This window comes from Macaca nemestrina, chromosome 10 (genome assembly GCF_043159975.1).
Source record: "Macaca nemestrina isolate mMacNem1 chromosome 10, mMacNem.hap1, whole genome shotgun sequence".
In the NCBI taxonomy this organism is placed as follows: Eukaryota; Metazoa; Chordata; class Mammalia; order Primates; family Cercopithecidae; genus Macaca; species Macaca nemestrina.
The window spans coordinates 31408156-31425746 of record NC_092134.1 but is presented as its reverse complement, the minus strand read 5'-3'; the positions used below and the strand labels follow the sequence as shown (position 1 = coordinate 31425746).

General features: G+C 40.7%; 1 protein-coding gene across 2 annotated transcripts in view; it reads right to left on the bottom strand.

Annotated features, from left to right (window-relative positions):
- LOC105493830 (N-acetylglucosamine-1-phosphate transferase subunits alpha and beta) overlaps positions 1–17591 on the bottom strand; it is an 87707-nt gene continuing 70116 nt past the window's right edge. For both annotated transcript variants that reach the window (XM_011761759.3, XM_071071238.1), the window contains exons 15-21: positions 17288–17507; positions 16201–16314; positions 14114–14199; positions 13754–13852; positions 9925–10092; positions 4548–4638; positions 1–2097 (exon numbers count right to left, since the gene is read on the bottom strand). In XM_011761759.3, coding sequence (XP_011760061.2) covers positions 2020–2097; positions 4548–4638; positions 9925–10092; positions 13754–13852; positions 14114–14199; positions 16201–16314; positions 17288–17507 — 856 coding nt within the window. In that variant the 3' untranslated portion in view covers positions 1–2019. The remainder of the gene's footprint in view (positions 2098–4547; positions 4639–9924; positions 10093–13753; positions 13853–14113; positions 14200–16200; positions 16315–17287; positions 17508–17591) is intronic.

Here is a 17591-nt window from a genome sequence, read left to right as displayed (position 1 = left end):
TGTCAGACAAAAATTTAACTTTTTATGAGATTGCAGTTTTTGAAATACACAACTCTTACAGCACAAACACAGTATTTACATTTCAAGTTCTTTGTACAAAAGATGTACGCCATTTTGAAAGAATATTGTTGAGATCATGATCTAAAATACCTGTCAGAGTTACTCATGGAATCTGGTCTTCACAAATCCATTGTATTATGACATAAACAAAATATGGCTAGATGCCAAGGTTTAACCACACATAAAAATACTAATTCTCAGCTGGGCGCAGTGGCTTACACCTGTAAGCTCAGCACTTTGGGAGGCGGAGGCGGGTGGATTGCCTGAGGTCAGGAGTTCGAGACCAGCCTGACCAATATAGTGGAACCCCGTCTCTACTAAAAATACAAAGATTAGCCAGGTGTGGCGGCGTGCACCTGTAGTCCCAGCTACTTAGGAGGCTGAGACAGGAGAACTGCTTGAACCTGGGAGGCGGACGTTGCAGTGAGCTGAGATTGCGCCACTGCACTCTAGCCTGGGCAACAGAGCGAGACTCTGTCTCAAAAAAAAAAAAAAAAAAAAAAAACAACCACCACCACCACCAAAAACTAATTCGCAGTGATTGGCAAATGATGGCCTGAGGGTCACATCTGGCTGGTGGCCAGTTTTGTACGGCTGCAAGTTAAACATGGTTTTTACATTTTTAGAGGGTTGTTTGAAAAAAACAAACTAAACAACAAGAAGAATATATGACAAAGACACAGGTGGCCTGCAATAATTTACTATCCAGCCTTTTACAAAGAAAGTTTGCTGGCCTCTGTTCTATCTAAAACTGACTGAGAGAGATAGCTACTGGAATATACCGATGAGTATTCAACAAGACACCACTGTAATGTGCCAGTGCCATCAGCACTACTCATTTCTAAAATGAGGCACTTCTGTTTGAATATGTACATTTCCAAAACATAATTACATCTGGTAAGTAGCACTGTTACTAACTCTAGCCCTTTGAAATTAGACCTGCACAGGCCGGGCGCGGTGGCTCAAGCCTGTAATCCCAACACTGTGGGAGGCCGAGACGGGCGGATCACGAGGTCAGGAGATCGAGACCATCCTGGCTAACACCGTGAAACCCCGTCTCTACTAAAATACAAAAAACTAGCCGGGCGAGGTGGCGGGCGCCTGTAGTCCCAGCTACTCCGGAGGCTGAGGCAGGAGAATGGCGTAAACCCGGGAGGCGGAGCTTGCAGTGAGCTGAGATCCGGCCACTGCACTCCAGCCCGGGCTACAGAGCAAGACTCCGTCTCAAAAAAAAAAAAAAAAAAAAAAAAAAAGAAATTAGACCTGCACATGAAATTATAGTATTCTTAGGGGCTGAAGTCAATAATTACAAAGCATTTCAGATGTCAATCACTGACCTCTTCAGTAGTTAGTGGTTTAAGACCATTTACAGTCTTAAACATTAGTAAAACCCATAATTTAGGTTATTGTCAGTAAGAGGTGATATTGCTGCATTATTTAAATAACATCTATAAAAATAGGTTTAGACATCCCAATTCATTATACTCAGAAGCAAGAATAACTAGTTAACTTAGTAACTACTCATTTTAAAAATGGGAAATGAAAAAAAAAGTGCAAAACTTCAGCAAAAGGCTTTGGAATGCAAAGACTGGGGCCTCTTAGCAATCACTCCCAGCTGGCATAGGCTTCTCGTAATAAAGTTAGTCTGCAATGATTGCTGTGGGAAATTAGCAGCTGTCTCTTGCCAGTGAGCCTTTTTATAAAAAGGATGACAGGTCCATGAGCAAATTCTTGAAAAGTAAAATCAGTTCAGAGCTGCTCAACACACAAGTTTTCAGTGGGTTGGTTAAATAATTCCTGGTCATCGGGCTATATTCATGCCACAAAACAGCATGGTACTGGATATTTTCCTTCTTCGAGCCAAACTGCTAAGCATCACATCGCAAAGACATCTCTGTGAAGCTGAGTTTTAAAATGCTCAGTAAATGCTGAGGTAGATGGTTTTCAAATGAAGATCTTCTATACTCTGATTCGATTGGGACTAGCTTCTTTGTGTATCCTCCTTCTGGGAAATATCTTCCGCTTAAGTGCAATTAACTAAATGATGAAAGACACAAAATACATTTTAATTATCACGTTGATGAAAGAATATAAGTGCATCATACTTTCTAAGAGCCATATGACCTTAATCATTTCCACAATCTTATACATAAAAAACAGACAACAAACAAATCTCCATCATTCCTCCTCCAAAACAAAAACATTAGTTTTGTTTAGCTTTGTAGGGTCAATATGCCTAGATATGTGCCCACAAAGACACCCAAGAGAATTGCAATTATTTTAGCCCACGCTTCATTTTTCTAAGACCTACAACTGCAGACTTTTACACAGCTATTACCAAAGCATATTTATTTACAAGATATCCATTTGTCAAGTCTTTCTACTGAAGGAAACTGTCTCTATTTAGCGATAAGACACTGTCTCTGGGTTTGAAAATGACTACGTTTGTAAAAAAAAAAAAAAAAAAAAAAAAAACCACACACCTATATTGAAAATCTTATCAGCATTTCTCCCCCGCTATTTAACCTAATCATAATCATTGGAGAACACAGGCAACACCCAATTTAAAATGGATTGTAATATATAAGTTCATTTGTAAATTAGTAGCTTAGAACTTGAATACTTTTTTCCTCATAAAAAGTTTGCCTATAATACATCTGAAACAGAAAACCAAATCAACACTATAATAAAATTTCAATTTAAAAATGTGGGGTTTTTCTTTGAAGAGTCTCACTCACTCTGTTGCCCAACCTGGAGTCCAGTGGCGTGATCTTGGCTCACCGCAACCTCCACCTCCAGGGTTCAAGCGATTCTCCTACCTCAGCGTCCCGAGTAGCTGAGACTACAGATGCACACCACCACACCCAGCTAATTTTTGCATTTTTCGTAAAGATGAGGTTTCACCATGTTGGCCACGCTGGTCTTGAATTCCTGATTTCAAGTGATCTGCCTACCTTGGCTTCCCAAAGTGCTGGGATTACTGGCATGAGCCACCGCACCCGGCCCAAAATGTGCTCTTTATGTTTTCCATCTAGGATCTCTGGGTTTACCCTGTCTTCCCTCTCCCCAACCATGTAGGACTGGCTTGTTCCTTCATCTCTAGGTGGAGGCAGGGCTTTGTCCAAACATAAGCCACCATGGACTGAATGATGAACTGGGATTTGGGAGGGAAGGAAGAGGCAGCATTGGCTGATTTGTTTGTGAAGGTGGTAGGTATGGCAGGAGGAAGGAGTTTGACTCCAGTAGGTAGAGAGCAGGGTGCTGGGATTTAACCTGCCCTTCCCTTCCCTTTTCCTGCCTCTCTAGTTCCCTATTCTCTGCTGGTATAGATGACACAAAGGAAAGACTAACAGTCCTCTTCCTTTCCACTACCACGACTGCTCCTTTCGGTCAGGGCTCCTTTCCTTCCCCATCCTAGGTCAGCACAGCAGACTCAAAGGTTCCTCACTGGACCCTGTTCTAAAAGCAGGCACAGCCTTTCTGAGATTTTTTCATAAGACTTTTACCTGCCATGAACAATGGTAACAAACATCAAGAATAAGATGTACAATCCCTGGGAAGCAGATGAAGGTTAAGTTGCTGTCCTGTTCACCTGCCCAGTCTCTGTTTCCTGAATTTCCTTCCATTTGCAGCAAGAAGCCCATTCGTTTATCCTAAAGCTCTCAGTACTTAGGTGCCTGTCCTTCTTGGTATAAGTCAATTTGGTGTACATTTCATTTGAGTGACAGCTAGAAAAGCTCCACTCAATAGTCACCTTGATTGGAGGCAGAGGCCAAGTCACTTGCCCAACCCAAGTCAGGTCGGTAAAGATGCCCATTCCCCTCCTTCAATCCTTTATCTTCAGAGTATTTCATATGTGAATAGCCTAATGAGGACTCTCTTATCCCTTTCTTTTTACTTCACAAATCTCCCTCCTACTTCTGGTCGCTCACCTCAAGGAGGCTGCGTGTGTACATGCATGCAGAGGAAAGCCCAGGTGTAGAGGGGCTGATGAGGAGAGGAGGGAGGAGGAGAGAGGAGGGAGAACTCCTAGCGACTGAAAGAAAGATAAATGGGAGCTACCGGTGTGAGTGGGACAACACGACGGAACTGGGGGATGTCTGAAGACACTGTGCTCACTCAAGGAAGGGTGAGAGAGGAAGATAATTGGAGACCCACAGAAAATTAACATTAGATAAGGATCCTAGATGGTTTTTTGGTTATAAATACTTAGAGCTACTTGGTTTTAGCCTGGTATCTACAAGTTAATCTGTTGAGTTCCAGATAAAAAGAATACTGGTAATGGATTTAGAAGAGAAATGAATAAAAGACTGTTATATTTGCTGCCTGAATATTGTGAAACATATTTAACATATTCACATATGAGCTATAAGACAATAAGAGAAGCTAAAATTTTGATTGTAAGTGTATATCATTTTCTAAAACATTCAGACACTAGTATACCAAGAAATACCATTTAATATCCACACAAAATATACAAAACTTACCTGCTCAGCAAAAAATGAGAATATAGTAAACATAATCAATGTTGCTAGTACACAATGGGTCCAAAACTTCAATTTGTCTCGATAAGCCCTCCTGTGCAGAGAGAGAAGAAAGCAACTATGTACTTCTGTATATGGTTTCACTACCATTGGTTAAGCATTATTTATGTACTAGTTTTATAAAAACTATGTTGGGAAACACAAAAACATTGTCTTGCAATTCTAAAATGCTCACACAATATACATTTCCAACATGAGTTCAGATTTTTTATTATGTCATAGTAAATATTATACTTGAATTAGTAAAGTTATCCAGGCAGGGGAGAGGATTTCAAAAGAAAATTACTTCTGGCACTTAAACAAAACCACTCTTTCATTCATTTTTATTCATTCATACTTATTCACTCAGTTACTTGATAAATACTTCCTGTGGATATGGAGAGATGAACAAGATGAAGTCCCTGCTTTAAGTGTTTAGAAACCTGAGGCGTTGCTGACATGCTGACTGATGACTTGCCGTCACATAAGACAGACAGAAATACGCATTATCAAAAGCAGTCTTGTGGAAAAACTTAGAGAAATGAGGACAGCACCACAGAGATGGCGGCATTTCCTGTGAGCCTTGAAGGGGACAGGAAGCATAAGGATGAGAAAGAGAAGGAGCAGTAGAGTGGCACAGTGGCCAGCTGGACCCTGCAGGACTGAGTGGAGTGAATCCATGCAGCAGCATGGGGGGAGCTAAGCCAGGTGAAGGTGAGAAGGTGTGAACTGCAGCTGCTCTGCAAAACCACACAGTGGGGTCTGGACAGAACACTCTAGTGGGAAAGTGGATGAAACAGACAGGTGGGGGTGTGTGTGACATAATCAGGGTAAACATGGTGGCCATTTGAAGGATGGACAAACAAGAAAGGCAGGCATTTTAGTTTTAGACCAGGCATGAAAGGAAGCAGTGACAATGAAAAGAAATAAGCAACAGAAGAGACATTCCTGAGGTAGAATCAACTGGACCTGGAGCCAACAGAATACTGGGGATAAAAAGAGGCAGTATAGCCATTTCCTCATCCGTAATTTGGAAATAATGAACAATTGGTTATGAAGATTAAATAAAAATGCTTACCATAGGTTTGGAAGATATGCTAGTAATTACCAAACTCTGGCCTCTGTGCTGAGTTACAGATTCTCATTTTCCACTGTTTGGGTGTGGATGTCTCTACCTCAAGTCACACATCCAAAATGGCACTCTCCCACACACAGGTCTTCCCCCCGTATTTCCCACATCTGTTAACAGGATCATAACTAGCTCTGTCAACTAATGTCTAGTGTCATTCAGAATCAATGTGGATTCTTAAAGAGCTAAGGAGCCACAGACTACAGACAGTTAACGTGTTGCCTCAGCTGCAAGAGAACCCATGAAATGAGCGCCTGCTATGTACTAGGGAGGCACTGTGGACTCAGCAGTAAGACACCACCTTTGCCCTGGAAGAGGACTCATAGTCTATCGGGAGAGACAAACACAACCAGACAGATGGCTGTGCAGTGCTATACCCCAAAAGGAATGGGCTTCTGTGGGGACAGGAAGAAAGTCAATGCAGGCAACTAGGGAAAGATGGCAGGGAACTCATGGAGGAAAAGAGAAACAAGACAATTTCTAGGAAGCAGGGCTAGCAGTGAGAGACGATGCAGAGCTGAGCAGGAGGAGGAGCAAGCAGCCCCCAGGGCAGGGGAATGACTGCAAGAGCACCCACACCTGATTCACACCATTTGTATAGCACAGAAATCAAGGACCTCTCAAATTACTTTTAAGCCCACTCTTTTCTTATTCAAATGGACCACTGAGGGTAAATTTAGTCACAAATTGGATTTGGGGAGTTAACACTTAGATCCACCTAAAGATCTTTTTCCTCTGAGTTAAGGGAAAGTGAAAATGGTGAGAAGCCATTCCTTGTCATTTCTGGGAGAGATGACCCATGATTCAGTAATAACTTCTCCTTATGAAAATAAACACATAAAGATAGCAGCAATATTCATCCTAATTGTCTCATTTGCCCAACTCCAAGACAGCGAGGAGTTCTAGTGCCAAGGTCTGCCAATTTCCCTTTTAAAATGTCTCCCAATTCGTCTACTGCTTTTTCTTTATTGCCTGTATCCTTGGTTCACACCTGACTGTTTCTAGGACTATTGAAATGCTTACTTGTCTCCCTGCCTCCAGTTCCCAGACAACCCTGCCCCACTCTTAAGTACTTCTCCAACACTCCAACCTCCACTCTAATACTAATTATCATCTCAAATCATGAAGTCTGATCATGACAAACATCTAAAAAAAAATGTCTCCTGGGGGTCCATTCTCAAAAGAAAAAAGTCTAATTCAAATACAGTCTTTCACAATCTTCTTCCTTGACACAGGATTATCTTACACCTCTGTGCCTTTGCACATGCCATTTCTTCTACCAGGAATGCTCTTTCTTACCTGGAGAAGTCATTTTCATAATTCAAACCCAAGTCCAAATGTCACCTTCCTATAATAGAATCAGCTGGTCCTTCCTACGTACACCAACTGCACTGAACTCTTATTGCTGCCCTCAATATACTGTATCACAATTTGCCTAGTATCTGTCTCCCTGGATAGACTGTGAACATCTCAAAGCCTGGTACCACATACCTTTTATCTTAGTATTCCTAGCACCTGGCACAGAGAGGCAAGCAAAGGGTCAAAAATCTTCCTGTTACCAGGGGGTTCCTTGCAGGGGTTCCTTGCTCCCAGAGCTCCCAAGATGGTGGCAGGCCGCTTCCAAAATGGCGGCAGGCCGCTTCCAAGATGGTGGCAAGCCTCGTGTTCTCTGACCTGGGGTTCTTGGCCTCACAGATTCCAAGGAATGGAGTCTTGGGCCATGCGGTGAGTGTTATAGCTCTATTAGAAGCCATGGGTCACGGAAGACAACCACGGAACCCAATGACTAGTGTTCAGCTCGATTAGGACGAACCCCGGCACTTAGCCACGCAGGAACAATGGCAAGCCTTTAGCCCGATCGATCGGGGGAGTGGCAATGGGCGCCTGGCTGGATCAGGAGCACAGCAGACACCCTGCTGGATCCGGAGGGATGGAAGTCATCAGCAGGTCTGTGACGGCGGCAAACAGCAGTGGTGGACGGTGAGTGAAAGCTCAGTTCAAGCCGTAACAAACAGGGACCAAAAGAATGTGCAGTTGCAAGATTTAATAGAGTGAAGACAGAGCTCCCATACAAAGGGAGGGGACCCAAAGAGGGTAGCCATTGCCAGCTCGAATGCCTGGGTTTATATCCCGATCATTGTCCCTCCTGCTGTGCTCTCAGGCAATAGATGATTGGCTATTCTTTATCACCTGTTTTTGCCTAATTAGCATTTTAGTGAGCTCTCTCTACTATCTGATTGGTCGGGTGTGAGCTAAGTTGCAAGCCCCATGTTTAAAGGTGGAAGCGGTCACCTTCTCAGCTAGGCTTAGGGATTCTTAGTCGGCCTAGGAAATCTAGCTAGTCCTGTCTCTCATTCCTAAACCAAAAGATAAAATTATTTTTATAATTAAATGTTGGCAATTGCAGTAGAATGAAAGATGAAGAAAACTTATAAAGCAGCTTTGGAATACAGTGGAATGTGCAGAGGGTTGGGAGTCAGGCTGGATCAGCCACTTGCCAGCTACTTCAGCAGGAGCAAGTTACTCAACTCACATTACTATGTTCTCATCTTTAACGTGGCAGTAACAATACTTTTAACTGTAGATAGTAAATATCTTGCCTAGCACAGTGTTTAACAGACAACAGGTTCTTAAGAAAAAGGGTAGCTACTCTGATGGCAGTGATGATGATGAAGCACACTTAGCCGGTGTTGTAGGCAGAATCTGGTGAATGGGCTGCCCAGGTTCATACATGGGCTCCCCCATTCAGGAGCCAAGATGCCTTATGCAAGTTACTTCCTTTTGCTGTACTGAGGATAAAATGGACCTACTACAGAGTTGTTAGAAGAGTTAAATGAGAATGTGCAAGAAAAGCTCTTAGTCAAGTACCATGTTACAATTAAGTTAAAAAAAAAAAAAGGTCTTAGTAAGTATTGCTAGTGATTATTCCCACAGCAGATACTCAATAAATTAGCTGATTTAACAAATATAAGAATGAAAATTAGGGCCGGATGCGGTGGCTCACGCCTGTAATCTCAGCACTTTGGAAGCCTGAGGTGGAAGGATCGCTCGAGCCAAGGAGTTTGAGACCAGCCTGGCCAACCTGGCAAAACCCTGTCTCTACTAAAAATAACAAAAATTAGCTGGGCGTGGTGGCACATGCCTGTAATCCCAGCTACTCAGGAGGCTGAGGCATTAGAATCGCTTGAACCCGGGAGGTGGAGATTGCAGTGAGTAGACATCATGCCACTGCACTCCAGCCTGGGTGACAGAGCAAGGCTCTGTCTCAAAGCAAAAGAAAACAAAACAAACTGCTTAACTCAATCCTTTACTCATTATAAAGTTTCCCAGTTGATTATAAAGGCTAACCAGATAGTCTGGTTGTTGAAGTAGTGAATGAAATGGCTCCTAATACCTTTTCAGATTTACATTCCACGATTTCAATATATGAATTCTCCAACTAAGCTGGGCTAGCCCTCAAATTGCCCAGATCATTCCCACCTCCAAGCTTTTGCTCATTGTTCCCTTCTCACCACTTCTGAGATTCTGCCTTCAGGACTTAGTTTAATTCATTTTCCCCAAAGTCTTTGACTATCAACACAGCACATACTGACCTCATGTACCTCTCATTTTATACTAAACAATTCCTTCACTTACACATTGGTCAACAAACAGCTGAATAAATGAAGTTCCAAATAGACTGAAAGAACCCAGTTATGCATTTTTTCAAATCCCTTAAAATGCAAATAAATGTCTTTCAAATATTAAACTCAATAAAAATTATAACTATACTTTTACGAATAAATTACAGAGCAAATAACACATTAAAGAAATTTCAGCTGGGCACGGTGGCTCACACCTGTAATCCCAGCACTTTGGGAGGCCAAGGCGGGCGCATCACCTGAGGTCAGGAGTTCGAGACCAGTCTGGCTAACATGTTGAAACCCTGTTTCTACTAAAAATACAAAAAATTAGCCGGGCTTGGTGGCGCATGCCTATAATCCCAGCTACTCAGGAGGCTGAGGCAGGAGAATCACTGAACCCAGGAGGCGGAGGTTGCAGTGAGCTGAGATTGCGCCATTGCACTCCAGCTTGGGCAACAAGAGCAAAACTCCGTCTCAAAAAAAAAAAAAAGAAATTAAAAAATTTCATCGCTAACATATAGATACATACGTATGTATAATGTATACACTCATACACACACACATATATATAAAAAACATGAGAATTTACCATTCCTGCAGCTCATGCATATGAAGGAAACGGTTTCGATACTCTCTTGGCAGCTCAAACTGGGAAGGTATGGGGAACATGGATTCATAGAAGTCCCTGAGAACAGCCTTCACTGTCTGGGCATCTTTATGATTGTGGTCAATGTTGTCATTCAGGCAAACAAACTTCCTGAAATAACAGAGATCCAGGGTTATTAGTTACATACGGATAATCCTGACCTAACAAAACAAGGATGTGGATTCCAAATATATTTTAAATGGACTTATGTCCCAAGTTGGTATATTTGCTGATATGATTCTCTGGGGGAATGATGTTCTATACAATTTTTCTTTAGATATTCCTCACCTATAAAACAAGAGAACTAGGGTAGATGGCCTTTTAACTATGGGAGTAAATTAATTTAATGACTTCTTTTTGGAGTGTCCTGAATTAATTGTTCAATAAATGTAGTTAACTGACTAGAATATTTTGTTGGCAGCTAGAAAAGACAATCAGTGGCCAGGCATGGTGGTTCACACCTGTTATCCCAGCACTTTGGGAGGCAGAGGCGGGAAGATCACCTCAGGTCAGGAGTTTGAGACCAGTTTGACCAACATGGCAAAACCCCGTCTCTACTACAAATACAAAAATTAGCCAGATGTGGTGGCATGTGCCTGTAGTCCCAGCTCTTCGGGAAGCTGAGGCAGGAGAATCGCTTGAACTTGGGAAGCAGAGGCTGTGGTGAGGCAAAAAAAAAGACAATCCATAAGTACCTAAAACCAAGTTCTCTGAAGGCCACGCGTGGTGGCTCATGCCTGTAATCCCAGCACCTTGGGAGATCAAGGTAGGCTGATCACTTGAGGTCAGAAATTTGAGACCAGCCTGGCCAACAGGGTGAAACCCCGTCTCTACTAAAAATACAAAAAAATTAGCCGGGCGTGGTGGCGTGCCTGTAATCCCAGCTACTCAAAAGAATGAGGCACGAGAACTGCTTAACTCGGGAGGCAGAGGTTGCAGTGAGCAATCTTTAGATTGCACCATTGCACTCCAGCCTGGATGACAGAGTGAGACTGTCTCAAAAAGATTAAAAAAAAAAAAAATCAAAACTAAGTTTTCTGAACTGATAGTTATATTACAAAGAAAAATCATGTAAATGATTGAGAGAGACAGACAGTGCCTTATAGCTACAGATTCTATGAATTTGATAATTTCTGCTTACTATGTCTCTAACCAAGTTGTAAGATGCTAGAGTTCTGGCAAAAAAGCAGATTACAGTGGTGCTTCCTTGCTTGTTTCAAGTTCCTTTCAAGGCAAAGGTCACTAAACTGAGGGCCCATTAAAATGGCTTGTAGGTATGCCAACACTTTTGAAGTAGATTCACCAAAAAAAATCAAACAAACCTGATAAAGCCTTCAGATCCAACTACCAATTTATGGGAAATACAAGAGACATAGAAACATGTTAAACAACTAGGAATCAATCAGAGAAGGACAAAGTGTAAGATAGCTATAGAATCTATAATCAGACTTCTTCATATACACATGCAAAAAATTATATGGTTAAAAAAAGAGAGATGGAGGGAAAACCCATAGATTTAACTTCAAACCAACAAACTTAAAAACCAAAAAACACATAAGTCCTTATGAAAGTTAAGAGGAGTGAAAGGTGTACATTGACAAAGTAGTTGGTCATATTAAGGAATCGTTATTGATTTTTTTAGGGTGATAATGGTATTGTGGTTATATATACAAAAAATATGGAGCTAAAATGATACAATGTTTGAGATTCACTTAATATTAATCAGGTAGCAGTGATGGAGTGGGTGTGTTTAGATGAAACAAGGTTAAATATAAACGGAAGTAAATAAATGTAAATCACCTGTCTTCCTTCTGAAGAAGGATTCGATCAGGATTCAACCTTTCTGAAGAAGGAAGACAAGTGACAGGTATGTGCGAGCTCACTAATCTTTCTCTAAACCTGGAGACTGCTTTAAATTAAAGGATACGAAAGAGCTATGTCAACCTAATATAATATATGAGCCTTGGCTGTATCTTGGATTTAAAAACAAACAAAAGAGGCAGACAACAGCTATCAAGGGCATTTGGAGGCAACTGGGGAAATGTGAAGACAGGCTATTAGATGGTATTATTTAATCAATGGTAAAGTTCTTGAATGTGTTAATGGTCTGTGGCCTGATGATGAAGCCAACACAAGCAGAGCTAAGAAAATCAAAGAAAAACAAAGCCTGGATATTGTCTATCCCAGACTCCTTGTTAACGGGATAAACATGTCCTTCGAGCTGAAGTCAGTCTGAAGTCTAGTTTTCCACACCTGACTTAAAATAAGCCTTCATTAAAGTAAAACAAAACAACATAAACAAGAGTTAATGATAAAATCTGTTCAGGTACACAAATAGCAGCTGGGCCTGGCAAACTGTGGAAAAAGCCTGGCTTGCCATGTGTCTTTCTACTAAACCCCTGTCCCTCTAAGTACCATGAAAATGTCTATGAATACTCTAACCCAGTAACTTTCAAATTGGCACAAAGACGTAAAAGTATTGGCTACAACTAAAAACTGCAAATTCTCACATTATTACTACTCATGAATGAGACAGCTCATCAAGAAAATAGGGGGAAGTCTGTACTCCCATCAAAATTGGTTCTTAAAAGCTAAAGTTATTTTAAGAAATTGAAACAGTACACTTCAAGTGCAGGGAACAGCATATGCAAAGAGGGCTGTATGCTGGCTAATTATTATTGTACCTTATGGTTTGGTTGGCTTGTGGGAAACATTTTGTAAAAAATCAAGCATATTACTGGATTACTGAAGACACTAAATGGGTGTTAAAGATATTTTTACTTTTTTGAAAATTCCAATTTCTTTCTCCTCCAAACGAGAACAGGATTTGTAGAAAAAATATAACGGCTTTAAAATGCCTATAAGGTTCACATCTTTGATCATTTGTAATTAGAATCCTAATTTCAGCGAGGTAAAACTAAAGACCTCCTAATGCATTTAAAAGACTCAGAAATTAAAAATACTCAATTTTAGCTGGGTGCAGCAGCTCATGCCTGTGGTTCCAGCTACTCAGGAGGCTGAGGTGGGAGGATTGCTCGAGCCCAGGAGGTGGAGGCTACAGTGAGCCGTGTTTGCATTACTGCACTCCAGCTTGGGCAACAGAGTGAGATCCTATCTCAAAAATATATAGTTTATATGCCAGTGTCTTTATTTTCCAAAGAAGTTGATGAAACACCTATTTCCCACTAAAGTTAAAAACTCAAAAATGCATATTTTTAGCACATTTTATCAAACCTGCTAAAGTAACAGTTAAGGGGCTGGTAAAGAAATTGTTAAGGCTTAGGTAAACCTGAAAATTTATTCATCCCCAAAGGATGGCTGGAGTATACTGGATTAATGTTCCCATTTATGGTAGCATTCCGTTTTCCTCAAAAGCTAATCTGAACTTTACTTTGAATTGCTAAGATAAATCTAACCATCTAAACAACTGTTCTGGAAGCACCTTTTTAGAAATGCCACAATTCTAAAAAGGCATTTCTAGAATGTCCCAGCTGCCTGGCCTCACCTCCCCACAATGAGATCTGCCCCAGCTCTCCCTGAACAGCTTGTTATTAACAGAACCCAGTTCTTAGAAGTTCAGGCTCATCCCTTTGCATGGGGGACCCCACCTCAACTTGCAACTCCTATCTCTCACTCAACCCCCAACACTGCCTCCACTGTTCGGCCTTTTGGTATGTTCCATACAGAAATAAGCTACTCCCTTCTCTCCAGTCCTGCTGCCTTTTATTCAGGTTTATTTGCATAATTAAAAATTATATATAAAAATCAATACCTAGGGTTTTTTCTTATGTCATCCAACTGGCCAACCACATGAGAAACGTTGGTACGAATCATTTTAAAAGCGATTTCTTCTTCTCCCATGATTTCAAACCTAATTATCAAACATATTTGAAGAGTTTAAATAATTACATGGATATAAAAAATAAAACTTCAATAGAAAATACATTTTTAAAAACTGTAGTGGACTCAACATCCACAGGAATAACTTAAACTTTTAATACTACTACAGCAAACAATCTCATATAAATTTTAGAAGAGTGCTTAACAGACAAAATATTGTAGATTTATGAAAAAGCCAGACTTTTGTAACTACTCTTATACTAAACAAAGGGAATATGTGTGTACTACTTACCTATATTTGTTTTTGTCCTTATATGCTTTGTGGATTTTGTCAGTTACTGGTTTACAGTTTGTTACTAGACTTTTAGTGACCGGTGGCTATGAGAAAACATAAGTAGATCAGATATCACATCAGAGCTGAAAGTAGGGCAATTTAGTCCTAAGTTCTGATTTTTAAAACTTTGATTCTATTCTCTTCGGAAGTAAGAAAAACACCAACTGTGACTACATATACATCTTTTTCATCTTTAAGAACACATTGGCAAACAATTACTACGATTTATATAATAGAGAGTTTATAATGCATTTTTCACAAACAAACCTGAAGTACTTTATCCCACTGGATCATGCCAAAAACCCAAAAGAAACTGCTGAAGTACATAGACAAGCTGCTCCTCTGTTATTAGCCTGACTGCATACCAGCTCTACATGAGGCATCTGGTGAATTCCCAACCCACAAGTAGTCTCATAGTCTCATTCTTTTTTTTTTTTTTTGGAGACGGAGTCTCACTCTATTGCCCAGGCTGGAGTGCAGTGGCGCGATCTCAGCTCACCGCAACTTCCACCTCTCGGGTTCAAGTGATTCTCCTGTCTCAGCCTCCTGAGAAGCTGGGATTACAGGAACCTGCCACCACACCCAACTCATTTTTGTATTTTTAGAAGATATGGGGTTTCACCATGTTGGCCAGGCTAGTCTCGAACTCCTGACCTCAAGTGATCCGCCCGCCTTGGCCTCCCAAAGTGGTGGGATTACAGGCATGAGCCATCATGCCCGGCTGATTTTTGTATTTTTTAGTATAGATGGGGTTTCACCATGTTGGCCAGGCTGGTCTTGAACTCCTGCCCTCAGGTGATCCACCCACCTGGGCCTCCCAAAATGCTGAGATTATAGGCATGTGCCACCGTGCCCAGCCCTAGTCTCATTCTTGACCTGCTGATTCCTATCTGTTAATCTCACTAGAGCAAATTCCTTTAGGGCTGATACCAGGTCTTTACTCCTCTATTTATCTCAACTTTATTAATTTAGTAATGTTAAGTCTTAGCACATTTAGAGAATTGGCTTTTAAGTGGCACATATCTATATACTAACCCATGCCATATGCTAAATTAATCCACATGTGATAGGCAATACTCATACTGTATGCTCCGATGGCTGCTATGCTGACCTCTTTCACCAATGGCTGCCACTTTTCACACTACGTCCCCTCATGAGGGAGGAGGTGTCCTATCTGCAGTCATTATTTATACATGGCTTGAAGATTTGCAAGATAGTAATTTTTTTAAATACCATTTTATTCTGATTATGAAAGCAAAATCTACTCATTATAGAAAACGTGAAAAATTCTAGTGTACAAAAAGGATATTAAAAACTACCTGTGATTTAACCTACTGTCATTTCTGTTGTCTTTTGGGGTATGTGTGTTGTATATGTACTTGCGGGATTTCTACAGTTCAAATCATACTGTCTATATGATAGTACCCATTATTTCCCCCACCTAATTATATAAGAATTTTTCCATTTATCAGTAAAAAATTAACAGAAAATATCTAATGGCTGTATTATATTCATTTCATCAATTCTACAATTTTCTTCACATTTTAACTTCTCTGAAACTAAAATGTCTCTCATAATCTACAGTCTTCCAATTATTTCAGCTAAATGATATCCCAATGTAGTTGTGTGTTAGTCACCCACTGCCCCTACTGGTAAAATGGAGTAAGTGCCAGCATTAAAGCAATTGAGCTTTGATGAACGATGACATTCCATGTGATGAATATTTTCTTGATTGTTAAACCTCAGGATTGTTCTCTCTGGCCAATGAGAACAATCTGGGGCTATTTTCTGTCACCCTCAGCGAACAGGACATCTGTTTATGGAATACAAGCAACAAATCCAAATTACGCATCTATGGGGTGAACAGGAAGATTCCAAAGCAAGCTATGAATGATTCTGGATTACCTGTGCTACTATTTTGCAACAAAGCCATATAAAACCATAGAGCCTGCTTCTAGTTCTGAAGTGCTATACAGAAATGCTGTAAATAACACTTGATGAGGATGTACTTTCTGTTGTACATAAAAGTAACCCATTCCACTTACCAGATTGGGATCATAGTAGGCTTCCTGAGTTGGTGGAATATTATTTAGCTGAGTGATATCAGCAGGCAGCATTTTTGAGCAATTTATTAGCATGTGTTCCAGACCCATCAAATCCTAACAAAGAAAAAGAAGAAGATAAACCTGTTATGTGCATTGTAAGTAATGACTGTGGTTTTAAAAATAAAAATTAAGTGAAAGCTTCCAAAAATGGTTTAAATGCTATCTTCAAAGAGAGTCTGACTACATGATTCTTAAGATAAAGGCACTCTAAGAGAAGCAGAATGAGACAATGCCAACACAAATATTTCATCTTCATCTCAAAGAACGTTCTGGCCTCTGAGATACGCATTTACACAAGGTGGTCCAAGGCTCAGGAGAAATCATGCCCTGCAGCTAGATTCATCTGGGCACCTCCATTAGTTAGTTTCCTACTCCTGGGACTAGAGGATGCCATGAAGGAAGGGCCTGGCTGAGCTCTCTGGTTAGCCACATCTGAAGTCCTAGAATGGATATACCACAAGAATCTTATATGCAGGTATGGTCTGGCTCTTTTCCAGACAATCAAAATCAATCTCTACTGAAAAACCTACAAAAAGTAATTTCATAAAATACGAACCTCAAATTTGGTTATAATTCTGGCACTAAAACAGACTAGCTATGAATACCCACAGTAAATATTAAGAGTTATTTTTACTTGCAATAAATTATGTAAGGGAAAAAGAGACATGGTCAGAATTAAAATTTTCTCTTTGTTTTGAGACAGAGTCTGACTCTGTTGCCCAGCCTGGAGTACAGTGGCACGATCTTGGCTCACTGCAACCTCCACCTCCCCAGGTTGAAGCGGTTCTCCTATTTCAGCCTTCCAAGTAGCTGGAATGACAGGTGCATGCCACCATGTCTGGCTAATTTTTTGTATTTTTAGTAGAGACGGGGTTTCACTGTGTCGCCCAGGTTGGTCTTGAACTCCTGAGCTCAGCCGACTAGGCCTCCCAAAGTGCTGGGATTACAGGTGTGAGCCACCGTGCCTGACCAGAATTAAAATTCTCATTTAAAACATCAAAAAGTTTAGAATAAGACAATACGACACCTGCAAACTTAATGGCAGTTCGTGAATTCTGGTAGCCAGTGTTCGGATTTCTCTGTCAGACAAGACACCAGATTGGTCTGTATCAACTTCATCAAAGACTTGAGATATATTCAGTGGCTGAACTGCACTCATGAGATAGTAAAAATAAGAGAAGGCAAACTGCATATCCTCAGAATGGCGCACTTTGTGAAATGACGTCTTGTCAAATTCTTCAGGGAACCTGTCCAAATATAACATATTACAAACTCTGGATATTCAAAGTATGTACCGTATCTAACATTTGCAGAGATGGACTTTTTTCTTT